Below are 21,459 nucleotides of genomic sequence, written 5' to 3'. Positions count from 1 at the left end.
TTCCATGGACCAGGGCAGGGTGGGGGATGGTTCAGGTGGTAATGCCAGCGATGGGGAGTGGCAGATGAAGCTTCATTCGCTTGCCTGCTGCTCACCTCCTTCTCTGGGCAGGCCACAGACCAGTAGCAGTCTGCAGCCCGGGGGTTGGGGACCCCTGAAGTAAAGTACCCAAAGTACCCATAGCCTCTCCAGAAGGAAAATTCTCTAGGCAGCCATATTTAGTACCATATCACCCTCCTTTCTTCTGATCCTTACCCACAAGCATAGCGGTTACACTAAGGATGGATCCTCGGTCTGACCTGAGGATAGCCAGTAATCTCTGAGGTAGTCTGGTGTGGAAAACTGCCCCCAAAAGAGAGGAGCTGCACCAGGAGTTTAAATTAGAAAAGGCAGAGAAAACAGGGCAGTTATAGTGAAAACTTCAACATGTATGTAGAGAGAAAGGCTACAGTGTGACATATGAACAATGAGGAGCCCTAAGCGAGCTAAGGTTACAAGCATGCCAATCCAAAGAATGGGGAGAAACTAAAAGATGGAGAAAAGAAACATAGGCAGACACACAGCTGGTGGCAGGCACAGTGAGAAGCCAATACAGAGTGATTCACTGAGTCATGTTATTGGTGTAGTATGAGTATGAAGAACTTGGCTCTGCCATTTACCAGCTGTGTAACCTTGGGCAAGTCCTTTACCCCTCTGTGCCTTTATTTGCTCATTCGTGTAAAGGGTGGTTTATCTAACTGGGTGCTTACGAGGCCTGAATGAGTAATGTAACAGTGCCTGGCACACAGAAAGCACTTGATAAATGCTATTACTATCACATTCATCATCATTATCCATAAGCTCCCACTAAGGTTCCTGAAGCTTCCCTGAGCCAAAATGCTCGGGTAGAGAAGTATAGTACCTCTGCCTGCTCCAGAGAGACTATAGTTCTGATCCTTGGATTTCCAAAACAGCATATTTCCTTTAATGTTCTAAATATCCTTTCAATAAAACTCCTCATTTAAAATGTAAATGGACTTAATAAAAGAACTACAGGCATACCTTAGAGATATTGTGGGTTCTGCCCCAGACCACTGCAAAAAAGTGAATATTGCAATAAAGCGAATCACATGAATTTTTTGGTTTCCCAGTACATATAAAACTTATGTTTACACTACACTGTAATCTATTAAGTGTGTAATAGCATTATGTCTAAAAATGTATATATTTTAAAATACTTTATTGCTAAAAAATGCTAACCACCATCTGAGTCTTCAGCAAGTCAATCTTTTTGCAATAGTAACATCAAAGATCACTGAGCACAGATTACCATAACAAATATATAATAATGAAAAAGTTTGAAATATTGCAAGAGTTACCAAAATGTGACACAGAGACATGAAGTAAGCAAATGTTGTTGGAAAAACGGCACTGATAGACTTACTTGACACAGGGTTGCTACAAACCTTTAATTTGTAAAAAATGTAATAAAGTGAAGTACGTCTGTATTTACAAACAGATTTATTTTACTATATTTTATTTTATTATATATTTTATTTTTACTATTAGGGAGAAATTTTACCATCACCAGAAATACATATAAGTGTTCCCTTTTGTCTGCAAGTTGCTGACTCAAGAAAAGCATTAAGAAAATCAATTCTTTAGAAAGTACCCATGAAAACAGTCCTTGATGTCCTCAATCTGAAAACCTTGCTCAAAAATCTCCTTTCTGAAATCTTCCTTTCCTGACAATCATTTCATTTCCTTACTTCCTTCATTTCCTTCCCTTTTCCTTATCAGTTAAGTATATGATTCTGATTATATTTTTTCTATATTGTTCTTAGGTTGGGTTATCTTTTGTTTTTCCTAATTTCCTCATGTGTTTGTTCCATCTCACCTATGACAGTATGAACCCCAGAGAACAGGGACTTGTCTCTTCCATTTCTTTCGTGGCAGCAGGAGTGTATAATGAAATAAGCAGGAGATTTAAAATAAGATGCTAGAGATGCTAGAGTCAAGCCCCAACTCTCTCACTTCCTACTTCTCTCTTTGGATAAGTCACTCAACCTGTCTCAGACTCCACGGCATTTTCTATAAAAAAGGAAACAATATCCATCTGATTTCAAAGTCCATGTGATTTCTCACTCTGCTTCCCTGACTCTGATGGATGGCATTCATGACGAGTTTTATAGTTCCATCCTTAGGCACATGCAGTACAGCTCATATTCAAACCTAAAATTACTACGTGGAGAATGATAAAATAACAATTGTTAATGACAAACGGCGAAGGCCACCTGATCTGGATTTGTGGGGGGCATTTACCTTCTCACAGTTTATCTTTAAAGCAGTGCCTGGAATTAGCTTCCAAGTAACTGTATTTCATCACTTAATCATAAGCCATCATGGTTTGCCCCCCACCCTGCTCCCCAGCAAAGCAAGTTCATTAATCTAACATTAACTTGTCACCACTCGTTGGCAGACTCTGAACTTTTACCTGGCCACAGAAGAATGTGACTTCATAACTATGACATGAGTATGATTTAAAGCAAAAATCTCATTTGGCTGTACTTGTGATTTTAGCTTAAACTCCTTCCTCTCCTTCTCTCCTCTGCCCCCGCCAAAAATTTATGACAAAACAAACAGCATAAAATAAACAAAAACTGTTGTAGTTCACATTATTATTCTCTTTTGTAGAATCATATAAAAAATAATAATTTATTTCCAGAAATTACCCAAGTAAAATATTTGGGATTCTAACTAATACATCTGAACAAGAGAGAGTATTAAAAGTATCACAAGGGCTTCCCTGGTGGCACAGTGGTTGAGAGTCTGCCTGCTGATGCAGGGGACACAGGTTCGTGCCCTGGTCTGGGAGGATCCCACATGCTGTGGAGCGGCTGGGCCCGTGAACCATGGCCGCTGAGCCTGCACGTCCGGAGCCTGTGCTCCACAACGGGAGAGGCCACAACAGTGAGAGGCCTGCGTACCGCCAAAAAAAAAAAAAAACAAGTGTCACAAAATTACCACCTAGTGGGGTGGGACGGGAGGGTGGGACGGAGATGCAAGAGGGAAGAGATATGGGGATATATGTATATGTATAGCTGATTCACTTTGTTATAAAGTAGAAATGAACACACCATTGTAAAGCAATTATACTCCAATAAAGATGTTAAAAAAAAAAGTATCACAAAATTAAATTCACTTACTTGACATTTCTGACGCAATTGTCGTAGTTCTTTTATAACTGGAGCTAGAGCTGATTTCTTTTCAGATACCAGAGAATTTAGTCTTTTTACCTGTCATTTAAACAAAATATATGACATCTAAGAAAAGAATTCAAAAGAACAAAAATACCATAAAGATATTTATTGAAGTGTTATATATGAGTGAAAAAAACTATAAATTACTTCAATGTCAAACAGTGGGAAAGTCATTTAGTAAGTATTGATTCCTCAATAAGAAGGAATATCACTTAACTGTTCAAAATGTCAATTATTAACACTGCAAACCATTATGGGAAAATATTTACAATCTAGCACTGAATAACTAAAATAAATTACAAAGTTGCCTTTATACAGCTTTGTATTATGTAAAAAGTATATAATTATGTAGGTTATATAAAATACACATAAACATAGACGAAGTGATATTCAAAATACTTAATAACCCAAAAGGCATAAGTAATGACCAATCAGAATGGACATCAGCCACAGAGATGAACAGGGTCTTGGAGGCCTCTGCTGTACTAAATGTTCATCTTTATAGGAGTTAGAATGTGGTGAAATCCAGAGGGTTCTGGGACGAATGTGGACAAGACAGGTGGAGGTGGGTACTCTGAGAGTTTGGGGCAGCAGCTATTTACCAATAAGTAGTGAAAGATTTCAACATTTTAATGCCTGATGAAGCTGTATCCGTGCATTCTGGCTGAACAGCAGTCCTGAATACAGAAAGATACTAAGGACATACACAAAAATGAAATAATTGTATTAATTTAAGTAGCATGATTTGGGAAAACTTGTTTTTTTATATTAAATATTTCTTTAATACCATGTAACTTTTTTTTTTTTTGGCTGAGCTGTGCAGCATGCGGGATCTTAGTTCCCTGACCAGGGACTGACCTCGTGCCTCCTGCAATGGAAGCACAGAGTCCTAATCACTAGACTGCCAGGTAATTCTCAATGCTATGTAACTTTTACACATTTCAAAAACCACAAAATTGAACAACCTCTTTACAACCTCATTAGAATGGAAAATTCAAAAGAGAGTGATAAAGACAGATGAAAGAATGTAAAGAAAACAATGCACAGAAATGAAAATTTGAATGTTTCACTGAAAACAGAACACAAAAATATCTGCCTCAGAGGTAGACAATAAAACAAATAAACAAACAAAGCCTGTGTAATCACCATTTCAGACATGTCATCCAGTGTTCGTCCTTTCACTTCATCAACTTCACTCTTCAGGGCGGATACTCTTTCTAGCTCTTCTTGGGTGTAACTATATCCAGATATACCCTTTTTCTCCTCAATAGTTTGCTAAAAGTAAAGAATAAAATAGGTGTAAAAAATGGGGTCCACAAAATGGGTGTCAAAACCTTGATGATTCCATAAGAAGTATATAGAAGCATAAGAAGTATATAGATTTAATAGGTAACAATAAAGTCGTAAATAAAATAAAGTAGTTTAAATCCTAAAGAACAATCTTTATTGACTTCAACAATAATTACGTTCCTTTATATGTTATAAACTTATACTAAGTTTTACTATGGTATCTTCAGGTGCATAGGAAGTAATTATAATTTTAGACTTTAGAATAATGCTATGCAGTTGGCACAGAATCTAAAACATAGGATGCACTCACTAAATATTTGGTGAATGAATGAATTCTCAAGTGATCAACTGTACATATTTGCTCACTCATCCAATATTTATTATATACCTTAATGTGCCAAGTACAGTTCTAGATATGCTGAACTAGACACCAGATATGCTGCAGTGAACAAAACAGAGCTAACTTCTAGTGAGAGTAAACGGGCAATAGGTAAACAAGTAAAATACATATAGTGTGAGGTAAGAGTGGGGTTGGAATCTTAAAAAACAGGGTGGTTAGAGAAGGTCTTCCTGAGAAGATGACACCTAGTAAAGTCCTAAAGGAAGAGAGGGAGCAAGCCAAAGAGATATGCAGGAGATCAGCAAGTGCAAAAGACATGAGGTAGGAGCATACCTGACTTTTTCAAGAAATAGCTAGATGGGAGGAGCTCAAAATGGAGTGAGAATGAGGTGGAGGTTGGGGAGGGATCATACAGGACTCAGCTGGTTTGCTGCAATAGTCTCAGCTTACATCTATTGTCTTTTTCATTCTCAAAAGTGTCCTAGTTTCGATGATAAATTATATCATTATCTTATGTTTTAGGCTAGTGAAAGAGCTTGGACTTATTTTAAATGAAATGGGAGGCTTGTTGGAAGATTCAGAGTAAAGGAATTTTTTTTTTTTGGCCGCACTGTACGGCATGTGGGATCTTAGTTCCCCAACCAGGGATCGAACCTGTGCTCTCTGCATTGGAAGCATGGAGTCTTAACTACTGGACCACAGGGAAGTCCTCAGAGTAAAGGAATTTTTAAACAAAGACTTTAACATCTGTGCTGAGATCAAACTATAGAGGGGCAAGGGTAGGGGCAGAGAAGCCAGTTAGAAGACGATTCCAATAATTCAAGTTAGAGATGATGGTAGCATGAATCAGGTGGGGGCAGCAGAGGTGATGAGAAGTGGTTCTGTATATATTTTGAAGATAGATCCAACAAGATATTATGACAGGTTAGATGTAGGGTATGAGGGAAAGTGGGTAAAGAATGACTCCAAGGTTTTCAGCCTGAAGAACTGAGAGGATGGAGTGCCCATTTGTTGAGATGAGGAGGACTTGGGAGGAACAGGTGAGGGAGTTGTAAAGATCAGAAGTTTAGTTTTGGACATGTTAAACATCTGAAATCTCTAGTAGAAATCCAAGAGAGTTCAAGATGTTGCACATACAAGACTGGAATTTGAGAAGCAATCTAGGCTGGAGATACAAATTTGTGAGTTGTCTGCATAGACAATATCTTTAAAGCCATAAGAGAATAAGATCACCAAGGGAGTGAGGGTAGAGAAGAGATCCAAGGCCTAAGCCTGGGGAACTCAAACATCTAGGCTTTGGAGAAATGAGAAGAAATCCGCCATGGAGTAGGAACAGGAGTGTTAGTAAGGGAAAAACAAGGAGAGTGCAGTGTGCTAGAAGACAAGTAAAGAAACATTTTACAGGAAGAGGGAGTTATGAACTATGTCTAACACTGCCAATAGGAAGATAACTAAAATGAATCTGTCTGGACTAATCTCAGGATATTTGCAGTGGATGCTGTGGGCGCTCTGCCCTGCTCTGCTTACTGTGTCAGTGTACCATCCCCCAGCTGTTGTGAGAATCGGTATTTTGATGGTTTACAGCTGTCCCTTCTTCAAAGTGTACCCCTGGTTTACCAGGAACTGTATCACACCACTTCTTGGGTGGTAGTAAGAGAGTCCATAGCAAATTACTGACTGACACAGGGGTCCAAAGGGGTAGCCCTCCTGCCTAAAGATGAGACCAACTTTGTGATGCAATTTATGCTCCAGAGCTCCTTATGCAATCAGAATGAAATTGGACTCCAGCTGATTCCACTTTTTCCTCTTGCTTCATCTTTTTTCCTAAGAGCACTCACTGAATTTATCATATGAGGAGGAATAAGAATTCTTGTTTCCGGTTCTGCTTCTAGAGAACCTGACCAAACTACAAGGATGGGCTTCTAAGGTAGGATCACTCACAGGGTGAATGGAACTGAGAGCCCTATCATTGGGGGCAAGCAGAGTATCGTTAGTCCTAGGCATGTTATAGCAGTACAATTGCTAAGGCTGGTGAACTAGGGCAGAATATAGGTGGAAGGGATTATGGTGGGCATGACAATGGAAGGCTTGACTCTCCTTCAAGAGAGTTTGCTGAGAGGAACAAAGCTGACTGACAGCCATAACTGCTGCCCCTCTGGATCCACCATCACGTTCACACCAAGGCCATGCTTCCCCCAGGCTGTTCCCAGCCAGAGGCTGACCCATTCCTGCCTGACTGGGAAATCCTCTAATTGGTGACTGGCTCAGGAACTCCCCATCATCCCAACCAAAACTTCCTTAAAACTGTGCTTACAGTCTAAGGCTCTTCCTCTCCAATCCTCCTTCCTTCTTCTTCCTTCACAGAAGAGCCTAAAGGCATTTAGAGCCTAAAGGCTTTCCCTGCCGCCTGCTGCTCAATTCCCTTTACCCTTCACAAAGGCTTCCTCCGATAAATCTCTTGTACATCTAATCCAATCTGGGCATATGCTTCTTGGAGGACCTCAACTATCACAGGAACATACTAGCTGGTACAGTGTTGCTGGTGTTCGAGAAGCATGAAGAAATAGTAACTATAAGGACTATGAAATTGGGGTGGCTGTTGCTAAGCTCAAATGACAGGCTCAAATCCATTAATCAGTAATTTAAAGCAAAGTGGTAAGTCAGAGAACCTCCTTAGGAGCTTTAAAGAAACCCTCATTTCCTGTGGCTATGGGGCAGAGAGAGCTGAAAACCACGGACAGGACTTAAATTGTGAGACTGGCCAAACTTCAGAGAAGGCTGAACGTATCCTATGTCAAAGTCAGGGCTCTGAGAGGGAAGGGAAAGAGTGCTGAGTCTGAAATGGGGATAACTGGATAGGCTCACTTGAGAACCTTAGCACCCCAGATTATCTTTTATCTTCTGGGCAGTGGCAAATGGCTTAGCTTGTTGGGTCAGGGGCCTGGAGGAAGCAAGATAGCAAGACTGAATGACTGGGGACAAGGAGGTCTCGGGGAGAGGCATTTGGATCGAGCTATAAGAGTTAACACTAAGTGTGAAGATCTCTTCATCACATGTATATGGCCACTGGACAATGTCCACAGCAGAAGAGGCACTCAGCAGCCGAGTGGAAAGGATGATTTGGTCTTTCCAAAAAGGCCAAAAAGGCTGACAGTAGATGTCAGCCAGCCTCTGTCATTGGCCACCCAGAGTGTGGACAATGGGCTCATGAACAGAATGGCTATGTTGGCAGAGGTGGAGGCTAAGTATGGACCAAATAACATGGGCTCTCTCACTAATGCTCATCTAGCTAATGCTACTGCCAAGTGTCTGAGCTAGCAGCAACAGAGACCAATCCTGAGTTCTGGGTATGGAATCATCCCTTGAGGAAACTGATCATCTACTTAGTGGCAATTTGATAACACCAGATTCTTTCTACCTTGAAAAGAACAACACTTCATCCTGAATGAGACTGACCCATATTCTGGGTAAGGGTTTGTTTTTCTTGCCCACAGTGCTTTAGGCAGCACCACTAACCAAAGGCTCAGAATGTCTGGTCTACTGATGTAGAATCCCACATAGTATCACCTGAGACCAAGGGACCTACTTTATGGCAAAGTAGGTATGGCGATGGGAACATGACCACAGGATTCAGTCACTGTACCACACACCATCCAGAAAGCTAATGGGCTGACTGAATAGTGGAAGGGCCCTATGAACGTACAGCTAAGGTGCCAGCTTGGAATTCATGGCCTGTGAAGATAAGTTCTGTTCTTCATGATGGAGTGTATATCTTAAACCAATGCCCATTACATGGTGTTGTGTTCCAAATAGATCCAAAGACCCAAAATTACATGGGTCTTGGAACCATGAGATGAAAGTATGAGTGTTATCACTCACCAGAATTCCCACTCATCCACAGGGAATTATGCTTCCCTTCTTGACAACTTCAGGCTCTGTGGGTATAAATGTTCTGGTTTCCATAAGGCACATGCTTCCACCAGAAGGCACATTGAGAAGCCCTTTAAACTTAATGCTCTGCTTACCATCTTGTCACTTGGGCTCCTCATGCCCACAGACCAGCAGGCAAAGAAAAGAGCGATTTATTGGCAGAACATGTTAAGGATATACAGATGCTGCTATATAATGAGGGACAGATAGGAATAAGTTTGGTATTCAGGTGATCCATTAGGGCATATCTTGGTACTCTCATGCCCAGTTTTAACAGTAAATGGGTAAGTTTAGCAACCACAGCCTGATAAGGGCATTGTACTAGAATCTCATACCTCTTAAGGATGAGGGACTGAGTCATCCCACCAATTGAGTCATCCAGCAGTCCCAACCTTTTTGGCACCAGGGACCAGGTTTGTGGAAGACAATTTTTCCACAGACGGCGGAGGGTGGGGGTCGGGGGGATGGTTCAGGTGATAATGCCAGCGACGGGGAGCGGCAGATGAAGCTTCGCTGGCTCGCCCACCGCTGACCTCCTGCTGTGCGGCCCAGTTCCTAACAGGCTGCAGACCAGTACCAGTCCATGGCCCAGGAGTTGGGGACCCCTGATAGACCACTGGAGGTGCTAGCCAAAGGTGTGGGGAATCTAGGATGGATGGCAGAGGAAGGAGATATTGAGTATCAATTATGTCCTTGGGCCCAAATGAAGCAAAGAGAGTTTTCATTTGTCCTCCTAACCCTCCCATTTTCCTAGAACTTTTGACCAACTGTAATCCTGTATACACTATACCAGGATGGATTGACTTCAATGTGAGAAACAAGTAGATCTCAGTAGGTCAAGGGGTGGCTTAGAGTGGATGTTGTTGGTGCTCTGCTCAAACCTCACCTGCACGCTGCAATGAGCGTTGACTGCTAATGGCTCACAGACGCCCCCTTCTCCAGAACATGCCCTTAACCCAATGGGGGCTGCCTCATCTAGAAGGTGATACCGTGCCATAGCCAATGACTGACTGATATGGGAGGATAAAAGGCCAGCCCCCTTGCCTCAAGGTGGAATCAACTCCATGGTGCAATGTGTGCTCCAAAGTTCCTCATGGGATCAAAATGAAGCTGTTTTCAGTTGGGGATACATCCTTGCTTGGCTTTTTTCTGCTGCTCCATCAGTTTGCCTCATTCCCTTTCTTCTGAAGGTACTCCCCACCTCAGTAAATCACTTGCACCAAGTAGTCCCCTCTCAGGCTCTGCTTCTAAGGAACCCAGCTTAAGAAAAGATGTAAAGCAAAAACTGATGGAACTAAAAGGATAAAGATTATAGCTTTTTTTTTTTTTTTTTTTTGCAGTACGTGGGTCTCTCACTGTTGTGGCCTCTCCCGTTGTGGAGCACAGGCTCCGGATGAGCAGCCTCAGTGGCCATGGCTCACGGGCCTAGCCGCTCCGTGGCATGTGGCATCTTCCCGGACTGGGGCACGAACCCATGTCCCCTGCATCAGCAGGCAGACTCTCAACCACTGCGCCACCAGGGAAGCCCGATCATAGATACTTTAAAACATCTTTTTCAATAACTGATGGAATAAGCAGATGAAAATATAAATAAAAACATGAATACATGGAGGCTAAACAATACACTGCTTAATAACCAAGAGATCACTGAAGAAATCAAAGAGGAAATCAAAAAATACCTAGAAATACATGACAATAAAAACACGACAACCCAAAACCTATGGGATGCAGCAAAAGCAGTTTGAAGAGGGAAGTTTATAGCAATACAATCCTACCTCAAGAAACAAGAAACATCTCAAATAAACAACCTAAACTTACACCTAAAGCAAACAGAGAAAGAAGAACAAAAAAACCCCCAAAGTTAGCAGAAGGAAAGAAATCATAAAGATCAGATCAGAAATAAATGGAAAAGAAATGAAGGAAACAATAGCAAAGATCAATAAAACTAAAAGCTGGTCCTTTGAGAAGATAAACAAAATTGATAAACCATTAACCAGACTCATCAAGAAAAAAAGGGAGAACACTCAAATCAATAGAATTAGAAATGAAAAAGGAGAAGTAACAATTGACACTGCAGAAATACAAAGGATCATGAGAGATTACTACAAGCAACTATATGCCAATAAAATGGACAACCTGGAGGAAATGGACAAATTCTTAGAAAAGCACAACCTTCCAAGACTGAACCAGGAAGAAATAGAAAAAATAAACAGACCAATCACAAGCACTAAAACTTAGACTGTGATTAAAAATCTTCCAACAAACAAAAGCCCAGGACCAGATGGCTTCACAGGAGAATTCTATCAGACATTTAGAGAAGAGCTAACACCTATCCTTCTCAAACTCTTCCAAAATATAGCAGAGAGAGGAACACTCCCAAACTCATTCTATGAGGCCACCATCGCTCTGATACCAAAACTAGACAAAGAAAGAAAACTACAGGCCAGTATCACTGATGAACATAGATGCAAAAATCCTCAGCAAAATACTAGCAAACAGAATCCAACAGCACATTAAAAGGATCATACACCATGATCAAGTGGGGTTTATCCCAGGAATGCAAGGACTCTTTAATATACTCAAATCAATCAATGTGATGCACCATATTAACAAATTGAAGGATAAAAACCATATGATAATCTCAAGAGATGCAGAAAAAGCTTTCAAAAAATTCAACACCCATTTATGATAAAAACCCTCCAGAAAGTAGGCATAGAAGGAAATAAACTCAACATAATAAAGGCCATATATGACAAACCCACAGCCAACATCGTTCTCAATGGTGAAAAACTGAAACCATTTCCACTAAGATCAGGAACAAGACAAGGTTGCCCACTCTCACCACTATTATTCAACATAGTTTTGCAAGTTTTAGCCACAGCAATCAGAGAAGAAAAAGAAATAAAAGGAATCCAAATCGGAAAAGAAGAAGTAAAGCTGTCACTGTTTGCAGATGACATGATACTATACAGAGAGAATCCTAAAGACGCTACCAGAAAACTACTAGAGCTAATCAATGAATTTGGTAAAGTAGTAGGATACAAAATTAATGCACAGGAATCTCTTGCATTCCTATACACTAATGATGAAAAATCTGAAAGAGAAATTAAGGAAACGATCCCATTTACCACTGCAGCAAAAAGAATAAAATATCTAGCAATAAACCTACCTAGGGAGACAAAAGACCTGTATGCAGAAAACTATAAGACACTGATGAAATAAATTAAAGATGATACAAACAGATGGAGAGATATACCATGTTCTTGGATTGGAATAATCAACATTGTGAAAATGACTCTACTACCCAAAGCAATCTACAGATTCAATGCAATCCCTATCAAACTACCAATGGCGTTTTTCACAGAACTAGAACAAAAAAATTTCACAATTTATATAGAAACACAAAAGACCCCGAGTAGCCAACATAATATTGAGAAAGAAAAACGGAGCTGGAGGAATCAGGCTCCCTGACTTCAGACTACACTACAAAGCTACAGTAATCAAGACAGTATGGTACTGGCACAAAAACAGAAATATAGATCAATAGAACAGGATAGAAAGCCCAGAGATAAACCCACACACATATGGTCACCTTATTTTTGATAAAGGAGGCAAGAATATACAATGGAGAAAAGACAGCCTCTTCAATAAGTGGTGCTGGGAGAACTGGACAGCTACATGTAAAAGAATGAAATTAGAACACTCCCTAACACCATACACAAAAATAAACTCAAAATGGATTAAAGACCAAAATATAAGGCCAGACACTATAAAACTCTTAGAGGAAAACACAGGCAGAACATTCTATGACATAAATCACAGCAAGATCCTTTTTGACCCACTTCCTAGAGAAATGAAAATCAAAATAAACAAATGGGACCTAATGAAACTTCAAAGCTTTTGCACAGCAAAGGAAACCATAAACAAGACGAAAAGACAACCCTCAGAAAGGGAGGAAATATTTGCAAATGAAGCAAGTGACAAAGGATTCATCTCCAAAATTTACAAGCAGCTCATGCAGCTCAATATCAAAAAGACAAACAACCCAATCCAAAAATGGGCAGAAGACCTAAATAGACATTTCTCCAAAGAAGATATACAGATAGCCAACAAACACGTGAAAGAATGCTCAACATCACTAATCATTAAAGAAATGCAAATCAAAACTACAATGAGGTATCACCTCACACCAGTCAGAATGGCCATCATCAAAAAATCTACAAACAATAAACGCTGGAGAGGGTGTGGAGAAAAGGGAGCCCTCTTGCACTGTTGGTGGGAATGTAAATTGATACAGCCACTATGGAGAACAGTATGGAGGTTCCTTAAAAAACTAAAAATAGAATTACCATATGACTCAGCAATCCCACTACTGGGCATATACCCTGAGAAAACTATAATTCAAAAAGAGTCATGTACCAGAATGTCCACTGCAGCTTTATTTACAATAGCCAGGACATGGAAGCAACCTAAGTATCCATTGACAGATTAATGGATAAAGATGTGGCACATATATATAATGGAATATTACTCAGCCATAAAGAGAAACGAAATTGAGTTATTTGTAGTGAGGTGGATGGACCTAGAGTCTGTCATACAGAGTGAAGTAAGTCAGAAAGAGACAAACATATATCGTATGCTAACACATATATATGGAATCATTAAAAAAAAAAAAAAGGTCCTGAAGAACCTAGCAGCAGGACAGGAATAAAGATGCAGATGTAGAGAATGGACTTGAGGACACGGGGAGAGGGAAGGGTAAGCTGGGACGAAGTGAGAGAGTGGCATGGACATATATACACTACCAAATGTAAAATCGATAGCTAGTGGGAAGCAGCCGCATAGCACAGGGAGATTAGCTCCGTGCTTTCTGAGCACCTAGAGGGGTGGGATAGGGAGGGTGGGAGGGAGACGCAAGAGGGAGGAGATATGGGGATATATGTATATGTATAGCTGATTCACTCTGTTATAAAGCAGAAACTAACATACCATTGTAAAGCAATTATACTCCAATAAAGATGTTAAAAAAAAAAAAAAGAAACATGGAAGATTTGAGTATCATGGTTAAAGTACTGGACTGAATTGACTTTTATGGAACACCATCCCCCACAACTGCAGAATATATATTCTTCTCAACTGCACATGGAACAATGATCAAAACAGACCACATGCTGGGCCATAATGCAACATTCAAAAATTTCAAAGGACTGAAATCACAGAGTAAGTTTCCTGGTTACAGCGGAAATAAGCTAGAAATCAATAACAGAAAGGTAACTAGAAAATCCCCAAATGTTTGGTTTTAAGCAATAACCATAGGTCAAAGAAATCACAATGAAAATGAGAAAATATTTTAAAGTGAGCAATAATGCAGTTACTACATATCAATTTTAAAAGTTCTGTTACCATCTATGTTTAGTGCTGTTAGAATCTATGTTTGATGCACTGTAAATTTTCAATCTTAAATTCCCTAGAAGCAAACAATATTCAACAGCATGAGACAGAAAAGTTCATATTGCCAGCTAATTACAACTGGTTGAAATTTCATTCACCTCTACCAGATTATTGCTAGCTGGTAAGCCAACATCCTGATGAAATCATTTCCCCACGGGTAAAAGAAAAAAAAAAGCCAAATCAAGAAAACTCAGAAGAACTGGTACCCACGATGAGAACGGCTTTGCTGCTAGAGGGATTTCTCTGGGTTTAACTTTTTTTCTGACAACCAAGGCACAAATATATAAGGAACAAGCCTGCAGGCAAACTTCCATATAGAACCCTCCCTGGATACTTCTTTCCAAAGCTCCTTGGAAGTGGCTGCTTAGATTTCTGCCCAGCAGGCCACGATAAATAAATTATTTTATAGTCAATCTCTTGGTATGATCATTTTGGTCATATTAACTAGCTAACCAAAAGAAAAACCTACTTAATAGAATTCAACTTCTATTAATTACCACAAAGTCAGAACATATAAAAAAGTTAGTGCCTACTGCGACAGTAAAATACAAAAAATCAGCTTTTATGTCATCTCTGTAATTAATCAGAGAAAATGAATAATTTTATGGTTTTTCTAATAAAAACAATGACCTCAGTAAAAAGCTATAACCTATAAACCTCCTGGCATTTGTACTTTTAGAACCCCAAGATAACACTGTATTACCAGTTGATGTTGAATATTTTCATGACGTTGCTTAAGAAGTTCTTCTGTCCTCTGCAAGAGACCAAATTCAGCTTTAAATTCAGCTATTATCTGATGCTTCTTTTTGAAAACTGTACTCTTGCTTCGAAGTTTACTGACATATCGTTTCAACTGTAAAAGAACATAACATGTAGTTTAATAAGTAGAAAAGTAGTTGCTAAATATATATAACCTCAGTGCATTAGAAAAATTTTCTTTTCTACCATCCTACATGTGGGTCACAAGTACATAATAATAACTTAGTTTTATTAGAAAAGTTGGAAAGACTAACTGTTCAGTTAAAATACTTTGTGTATGTTTTTATTTTTTGGACCCATTAAACACTATAAATCATTATACAAAAGCTATTTATTTGGGGCTTTACAAATAAGGATTAGGAAAACAGAAACTTCAACACTATAAAAGTAAAAAGGTTAAAAAGAAGGGACTTCCCTGGTGGTTCGGTGGGTAACACTCCATGCTCCCAATGCAGGGGGCCGGGGTTCAATCTCTGGTCAGGGAACTAGATCCCGCATGCATGCTGCAACTAAGAAGTCTGCATGCCGCAACTAAGATCTGGCGCAGCCAAAGTAAATAACTAAAGAAATATTAAAAATGAAGAAGAAGAAAGTAGAAGACCATTTCTGGCTGTGGTCTTATCACGATATCTCTCATGTACTGCACTATATTGGTGGCACTGGATCTACTGGGGTTAAAATAGCCAACCAGAATAGTCAACACTTGTAGCTACTATTTATCATTTAAGAAAGGTACTGTGACCATATACCCTAAGAAGCATCTGAAGCTCATCCCAAATGTTAAAAAGCTAAAAATATTCCAAATTAGTGGGAACTCATAGTTGCTTAATTCAGCTATTTACCTACTAATGATATTAAAGTTATAACTACTCTAATGGAAAGATCCCATTATTAAATAATACCAAGAAGAGTTTGGAAAAGCAAGTGAAGTGAATATTTAAAGGAATTCATTTGACAAGTACTATTTATTAACTATTATGTACTAGGCACTGTGCCAGATGCAGAGAATACAATGCTAAACAAGATGCTCACATGTCCTGCCCTCATCAGGCTTAAGGAATAGTGGGGGAAATAAACATTGAACTGATGTTCACAACCACGGTGAACATTATGAAGCAGTGAAGGGGCCCTGAGAATAACTAACAGGAGTTTAAACTGGGTTGTGATGAAGGTAGGAAATGTGGGGTCGGATTTTAGGGAGGTGGGTTTTGACAAGTTTCTCAAAAATAATTTAAGCCAAGACTGAAGTAGCAGGAATACATTAGAGGAAGGAGGAAGAAGCAAGGAAGAGCATTCCAAGTAGAGGAAACAGCAGGTGTAAAGGTCCCAAGGCACTGGCTCATTAAAAGTATTGCTTAATATGAGAAGCAAATGTGAAAATTTTCTGGTATTTCTGAAACAGAACATAACACATAAAAAAATCACTTTCTCTTATGTACCATTAGTACTAAGAATTTTTACTACATAAAATAATTTTTTCTGCTCCAACCTTTTATTAACTACATTATTTTAAAAATGTTCATAGTAAGGGGCCTCCCTGGTGGCGCAGTGGTTGAGAGTCTGCCTGCCAATGCAGGGGATACGGGTTCGTGCCCCGGTCTGGGAGGATCCCATATGCCGCGGAGCGGCTGGGCCCGTGAGCCATGGCCGCTGAGCCTGTGCGTCCGGAGCCTGTGCTCCGCAACGGGAGAGGCCACAACAGTGAGAGGCCCGTGTACAGCAAAAAAAAAAAAAAAAAAAAAAAAAAAAATGTTCATAGTAAGAATCTGGCTTATTATACTTAAACGCATCACTTCAAAACAAAAGTAAGCCTCCATATTACCTAATATGAGAAAATTCTTTGGAAATCTTAGCCTTTTAAATGCCCAATTCTTTACAAGGATAATTGGGGGGATTATAAATAATTTTATAAATAATAAAAGTAATGAATGTATTACTGAAATATTAGAAAACAGAAAAAAGGAAAAAATTCACTCAAAGCCACGATCCCAATGCAAGCTCTATTATCATATGGTATTTTACCTCCTAATTTTAAAGGCTAAATCTAAGGTCAGCAATTATAAATTGTAAGGTAGCAAAATAGGAAGGAGAACATTTCTAAAATTTAGGTTTTTTTTTTTCTTAAAGACTTGATTGATTCCTGAATATACAAAGTCCTTAAAAATAGTAAGATTAAGCATTCTTCACATAAAAATAACCCTCTAACTCCTAGTTTAGACATCTTTTTTAAACTTGACTTAAATTTTGAAAGAAATGAGGAATACATTGTGTTTTAGATGAAGGAAGTTCAAAATATTTTTCTATTCATGACTGAGTTAGTTTTAATATTAAAGAATCCAGCCCACAAAAAGCAAATTATCAATGGCTGTATTACAGAAACAGTTTAAAAAATTTAAGTCATACCAATGTACCTAGAATCTAATTACTTGCAATTTTTCCTTTTAAAGAATAAATGTGTAAGCCTGACATAACTACAGATTCAGAATCCCCAGACTAACTATATGTTCTATTAAAAGTGTCCTGGGCAAAGTGCCCAAAATGAAATCAATCCTGTTCATCTGCTATCCTCTGTATTATCTAGGCCAATCTTCCCCTTCTCTATCTTGCTGTGCTCTGCAACTATTTTTAAAAGCTAAAAGCTATAAATGTTTTTGGTGAAAGAACAAACCTACCGATTACTCAATGTGCTCTATGCTAATTGGTTATTATTTGGCATTCACTGGACAAACCACCTAGGGGAAAGGGAGTCAGGGTCAGATTAATGACAGTTCCATAAAATTAAGCAATAGGTGGCCATCAAAGCACTCTAAGGGTTCTATTACCTTAGACTGAATTAGAGGAATTAGAGGGAAAAAATGCATTATCCATGATTTTCTTCCATTGGAAGTTTTTTCTATCATTTGGATTTTAGGTTATTTTTGAACTTTCAGATTATTGAAAAAAAAACCATGATAAAAATATTGGGGCTCCCCTAGTGGCGCAGTGGTTGAGAGTCCACCTGCCGATGCAGGGGACACGGGTTCGTGCCCCGGTCTGGGAAGATCCCACACGCCGCAGAGCGGCTAGGCCCGTGAGCCATGGCCGCTGAGCCTGCACGTCCGGAGCCTGTGCTCCACAATGGGAGAGACCACAACACTGAGAGGCCCACGTACCACACACACACACACACAAAAATATTGAAGCTAAATCTTCAGACACATTCTTAATAATTTCTATAGGCCATACTCCCAAAAATGGTCAGAAGGAAATTTTTTTTTTAACCTTTAACTTAGTTTTATTTTTTTTTGGGTTTTGATACCTTCTGCCAAACTGCCCTTCAAAGGCTATTTATAGTACTGTTTATAATTGTCAATTTAATAAGCAGAATAGTATATTTTATTTGCATTTCTTTATTAGGGAACTTCACTTTTTGCCATGTTAATTGTGTATTTGTGTGGATTTTTTAAAATGATATGCCTGTCTTTGGCTCATTTTTAAATTGGAGCCTTTCTTGTGGATCTGTAACAGTGATTTTCAAACTTTTGGGTCTCAGGAACCTTTTACTGACGATCTCAAAGGGATTTTGTTTATGTACATTGCTGGCATGATAAATCTGAGGAAAAAGAAGAGAATACTCATTAGCAAACCAAATCCAACAAAACGTAAAAAGGATCATACACCATGATCAAGTTGGATTCATTCCAGGGATGCAAGGATGGTTCAACATATGCAAATCAATCAATGTGATAACACCACATCAACAAAAGAAAAGACAAAAACCACATGATCATCTAAATAGATGTAGAAAAAGCATCTGATAAAATTCAATATCCATTCATGATAAAAAATTCTCACCAAAGTGGGTATAGAAGGGGACATATCTCAACATAATAAACCCATTTATGACAAACCCACACCCAGAAGCTGAAAGCCTTCCCACTAAATTCTGGAACAAGTATGCTCACTCTCACCACTTTTATTCAACATAGTATTGGAAGTCTTAGCCACAGCAGTCAGACAAGAAAAAGAAATAAAAGGTATCCAAACTGGAAGGGAGGAGGTAAAATTGTCATTAGATGTAGGTGACATGATACTCTACATAGAAAACCCTAAAGACTTCACACAAAAATTATTAGAACTCATCAATGAATTCAGCAAGGTAGCAGAATACAAGATTAATATACAGAAATCTGTTGTATTTCTTTACACTAACAATGAAATATTAGAAAGAGAAAGTTAAAAAAAAATTCTGTTTAAAATCACGTCAAGGGAATTCCCTGGCAGTCCAGTGGTTAGGACTCCACGCTTTCACTGCCAAGGGGCCAGGTTCAATCCCAGGTCAGGGAACTAAGATCCTACAAGCCATGTGGTATGGCCAAAAAAATAAAATAAAATAAAATAAATAAGAAAATAAAATTAAATCACATCCAAAAACAAACAAACAAACAAACAAACAAAAACCTAGGAATAAACCTAACCAAGGAGGTGAAAGACCTATATGCTGAGAACTATAAAACATTGAAAAAGGAAACTGAAGATGATTCCAAAATATGGAAAGATATCCCATGCTCTTGGATTGGAAGAATCAATATTGTTAAAATGGCCATACTACCCAAAGCAATCTATAGATTCAATGAGATTCCTATTAAATTACCCATGACATTTTTCACAGAACTAGAACAAATAATCCTAAAATTTATAGGGAACTACAAAGGATCCAGAATTGCCAAAGCAATCCTAAGGAAAAAGAACTAAACTGGAGGCATAACCTTCCCAGACTACAGACAATACTACAAAGCTACAGTAATCAAAACAGCATGGTATTGGCACAAAAAAAGACATATGGATCAGCAGAACAGAACAGAGAGTCCAGAAATAAATTCACACACCTATGGTCAATTAATCTTTAACAAAGGAAGCAAGAATATACAACGGAGAAGGGACAATCTCTTCAGGAAGTGGTGCTGGGAAAGCTGGAGAGCTGTATTACCCCAGCCCTCACACAATACACAAAAATAAACTCAGAATGGCTTAAAGACTTAAATATAAGACATGACACCGTAAAACTTCTACAAGAGAACATAAGCAAAACATTCGCTGACGTAAACTGTAGCAATGTTTTCTTAGTTCAGTCTCCCAAGGCAAAAGAAGTAAAAGAAACAAATCAGACCTAACCAAACTTACAAGCTTTTGCACAGCAAAAGAAACCATAAACAAAATGAAAAGACAACCTATGGAATGGGAGAAAATATCTGCAAATGATGTGGCTGACAAGGGCTTAATTTCTAAAATATACAAATAGCTCATACAGCTCAATATTAAAAAAACCAAAAATCCAATCACAAAATGGGCAGAAGACCTAAATAGTCATTTCTCTAAGGAAGACATACAGATGGCCAACAGGCACATGAAAAGATGCTCAATATCGCTAATTATTAGAGAAATGCAAATCAAAACTACAATAAGGTATCACCTCACACCAGTTAGAATGGCCATCATCAAAAACTCTACAAATAATAAATGCTGGAGAGGGTGTGGAGAAAAGGGAACCCTCCTACACTGTTGGTGGGAATGTAAATTGATACAGCCACTATGGAGAACAGTATGGAGGTTCCATAAAAAACTAAAAATAGAGTTACCATATGATCCAGCAATCCCACTCCTGGGTATATATCCAGAGGGAACTCTGATTCAAAAAGACACATGGGGCTTCCCTGGTGGCGCAGTGGTTGAGGGTCCGCCTGCCAGTGCAGGGGACACAGGTTCAAGCCCTGGTCCGGGAGGATCCCGCATGCCACGGGGCAGCTAGGCCCGTGTGCCACAACTACTGAGCCTGTGCGCTAGAGCCCGCAAGCCACAACTGCTGAGCCCACGCGCCTAGAGCCCGTGCTCCACAACAGGAGAGGCCACCGCAGTAAGAGGCCCGTGCACCGCAACGAAGAGTAGCTCCCCCGTTCGCTGCAGCTAGAGGGGGCCCACACACAGCAACGAAGACCCAATGCAGCCAAAAATAAATTAAAATTTTAAAAAAGACACATGCACCCCAATGTTCATAGCACCAGTATTTACAATAGCCAAGACATGGATGCAACCTAAGCATCCATCAACAGATTAATGGATAAAGAAGATGTGGTATATATACATGATGGAATATTACTCAGCCATAGAATGAAATACTATGAATACCAAAGAATGAAATACTACCATTTGCAGCAACATGGATGGACCTAGAGATTATCATACTAAGTGAAGTAAGTCAGACAGAGAAAGACAAATATCATATGATATCACTTACATGTGGAATCTAAAATATGATACAAATGAACTCATTTACAAAATAGAAACAGACTCGTAGACACAGAAAACAAACTTATGGTTACTGAAGGGGGAGGGGGCACGGTAAATTAGGACTATGAAATTAACAGGTACACACCACTATATATAAAATAGATAACATGGATTTACTGTATA

At 39.1% G+C, this 21,459-nt stretch overlaps 1 protein-coding gene across 6 annotated transcripts in view; it reads right to left on the bottom strand.

Moving 5' to 3' along the window:
* IFT81 (intraflagellar transport 81) overlaps nucleotides 1-21,459 on the bottom strand; it is a 200,573-nt gene that overhangs the window by 20,887 nt on the left and 158,227 nt on the right. For 5 of the 6 annotated variants that reach the window (XM_082641357.1, XM_082641355.1, XM_082641360.1 and 2 more), the window contains 3 exons: nucleotides 14,954-15,103; nucleotides 4,386-4,514; nucleotides 3,186-3,275 (listed from right to left, as the gene is read on the bottom strand). In XM_082641357.1, the coding sequence (XP_082497483.1) occupies nucleotides 3,186-3,275; nucleotides 4,386-4,514; nucleotides 14,954-15,103 (369 nt within the window). The remainder of the gene's footprint in view (nucleotides 1-3,185; nucleotides 3,276-4,385; nucleotides 4,515-14,953; nucleotides 15,104-21,459) is intronic. The other variant, XM_082641359.1, reaches the window with a different exon arrangement.

The sequence above is a fragment of the Mesoplodon mirus genome, assembly GCF_964341445.2.
Source record: "Mesoplodon mirus genome assembly, chromosome: 13".
Taxonomy (NCBI): Eukaryota; Metazoa; Chordata; class Mammalia; order Artiodactyla; family Ziphiidae; genus Mesoplodon; species Mesoplodon mirus.
Note: the sequence above shows the minus strand (reverse complement) of the source record. Positions and strands in the feature narration are given on the sequence as shown.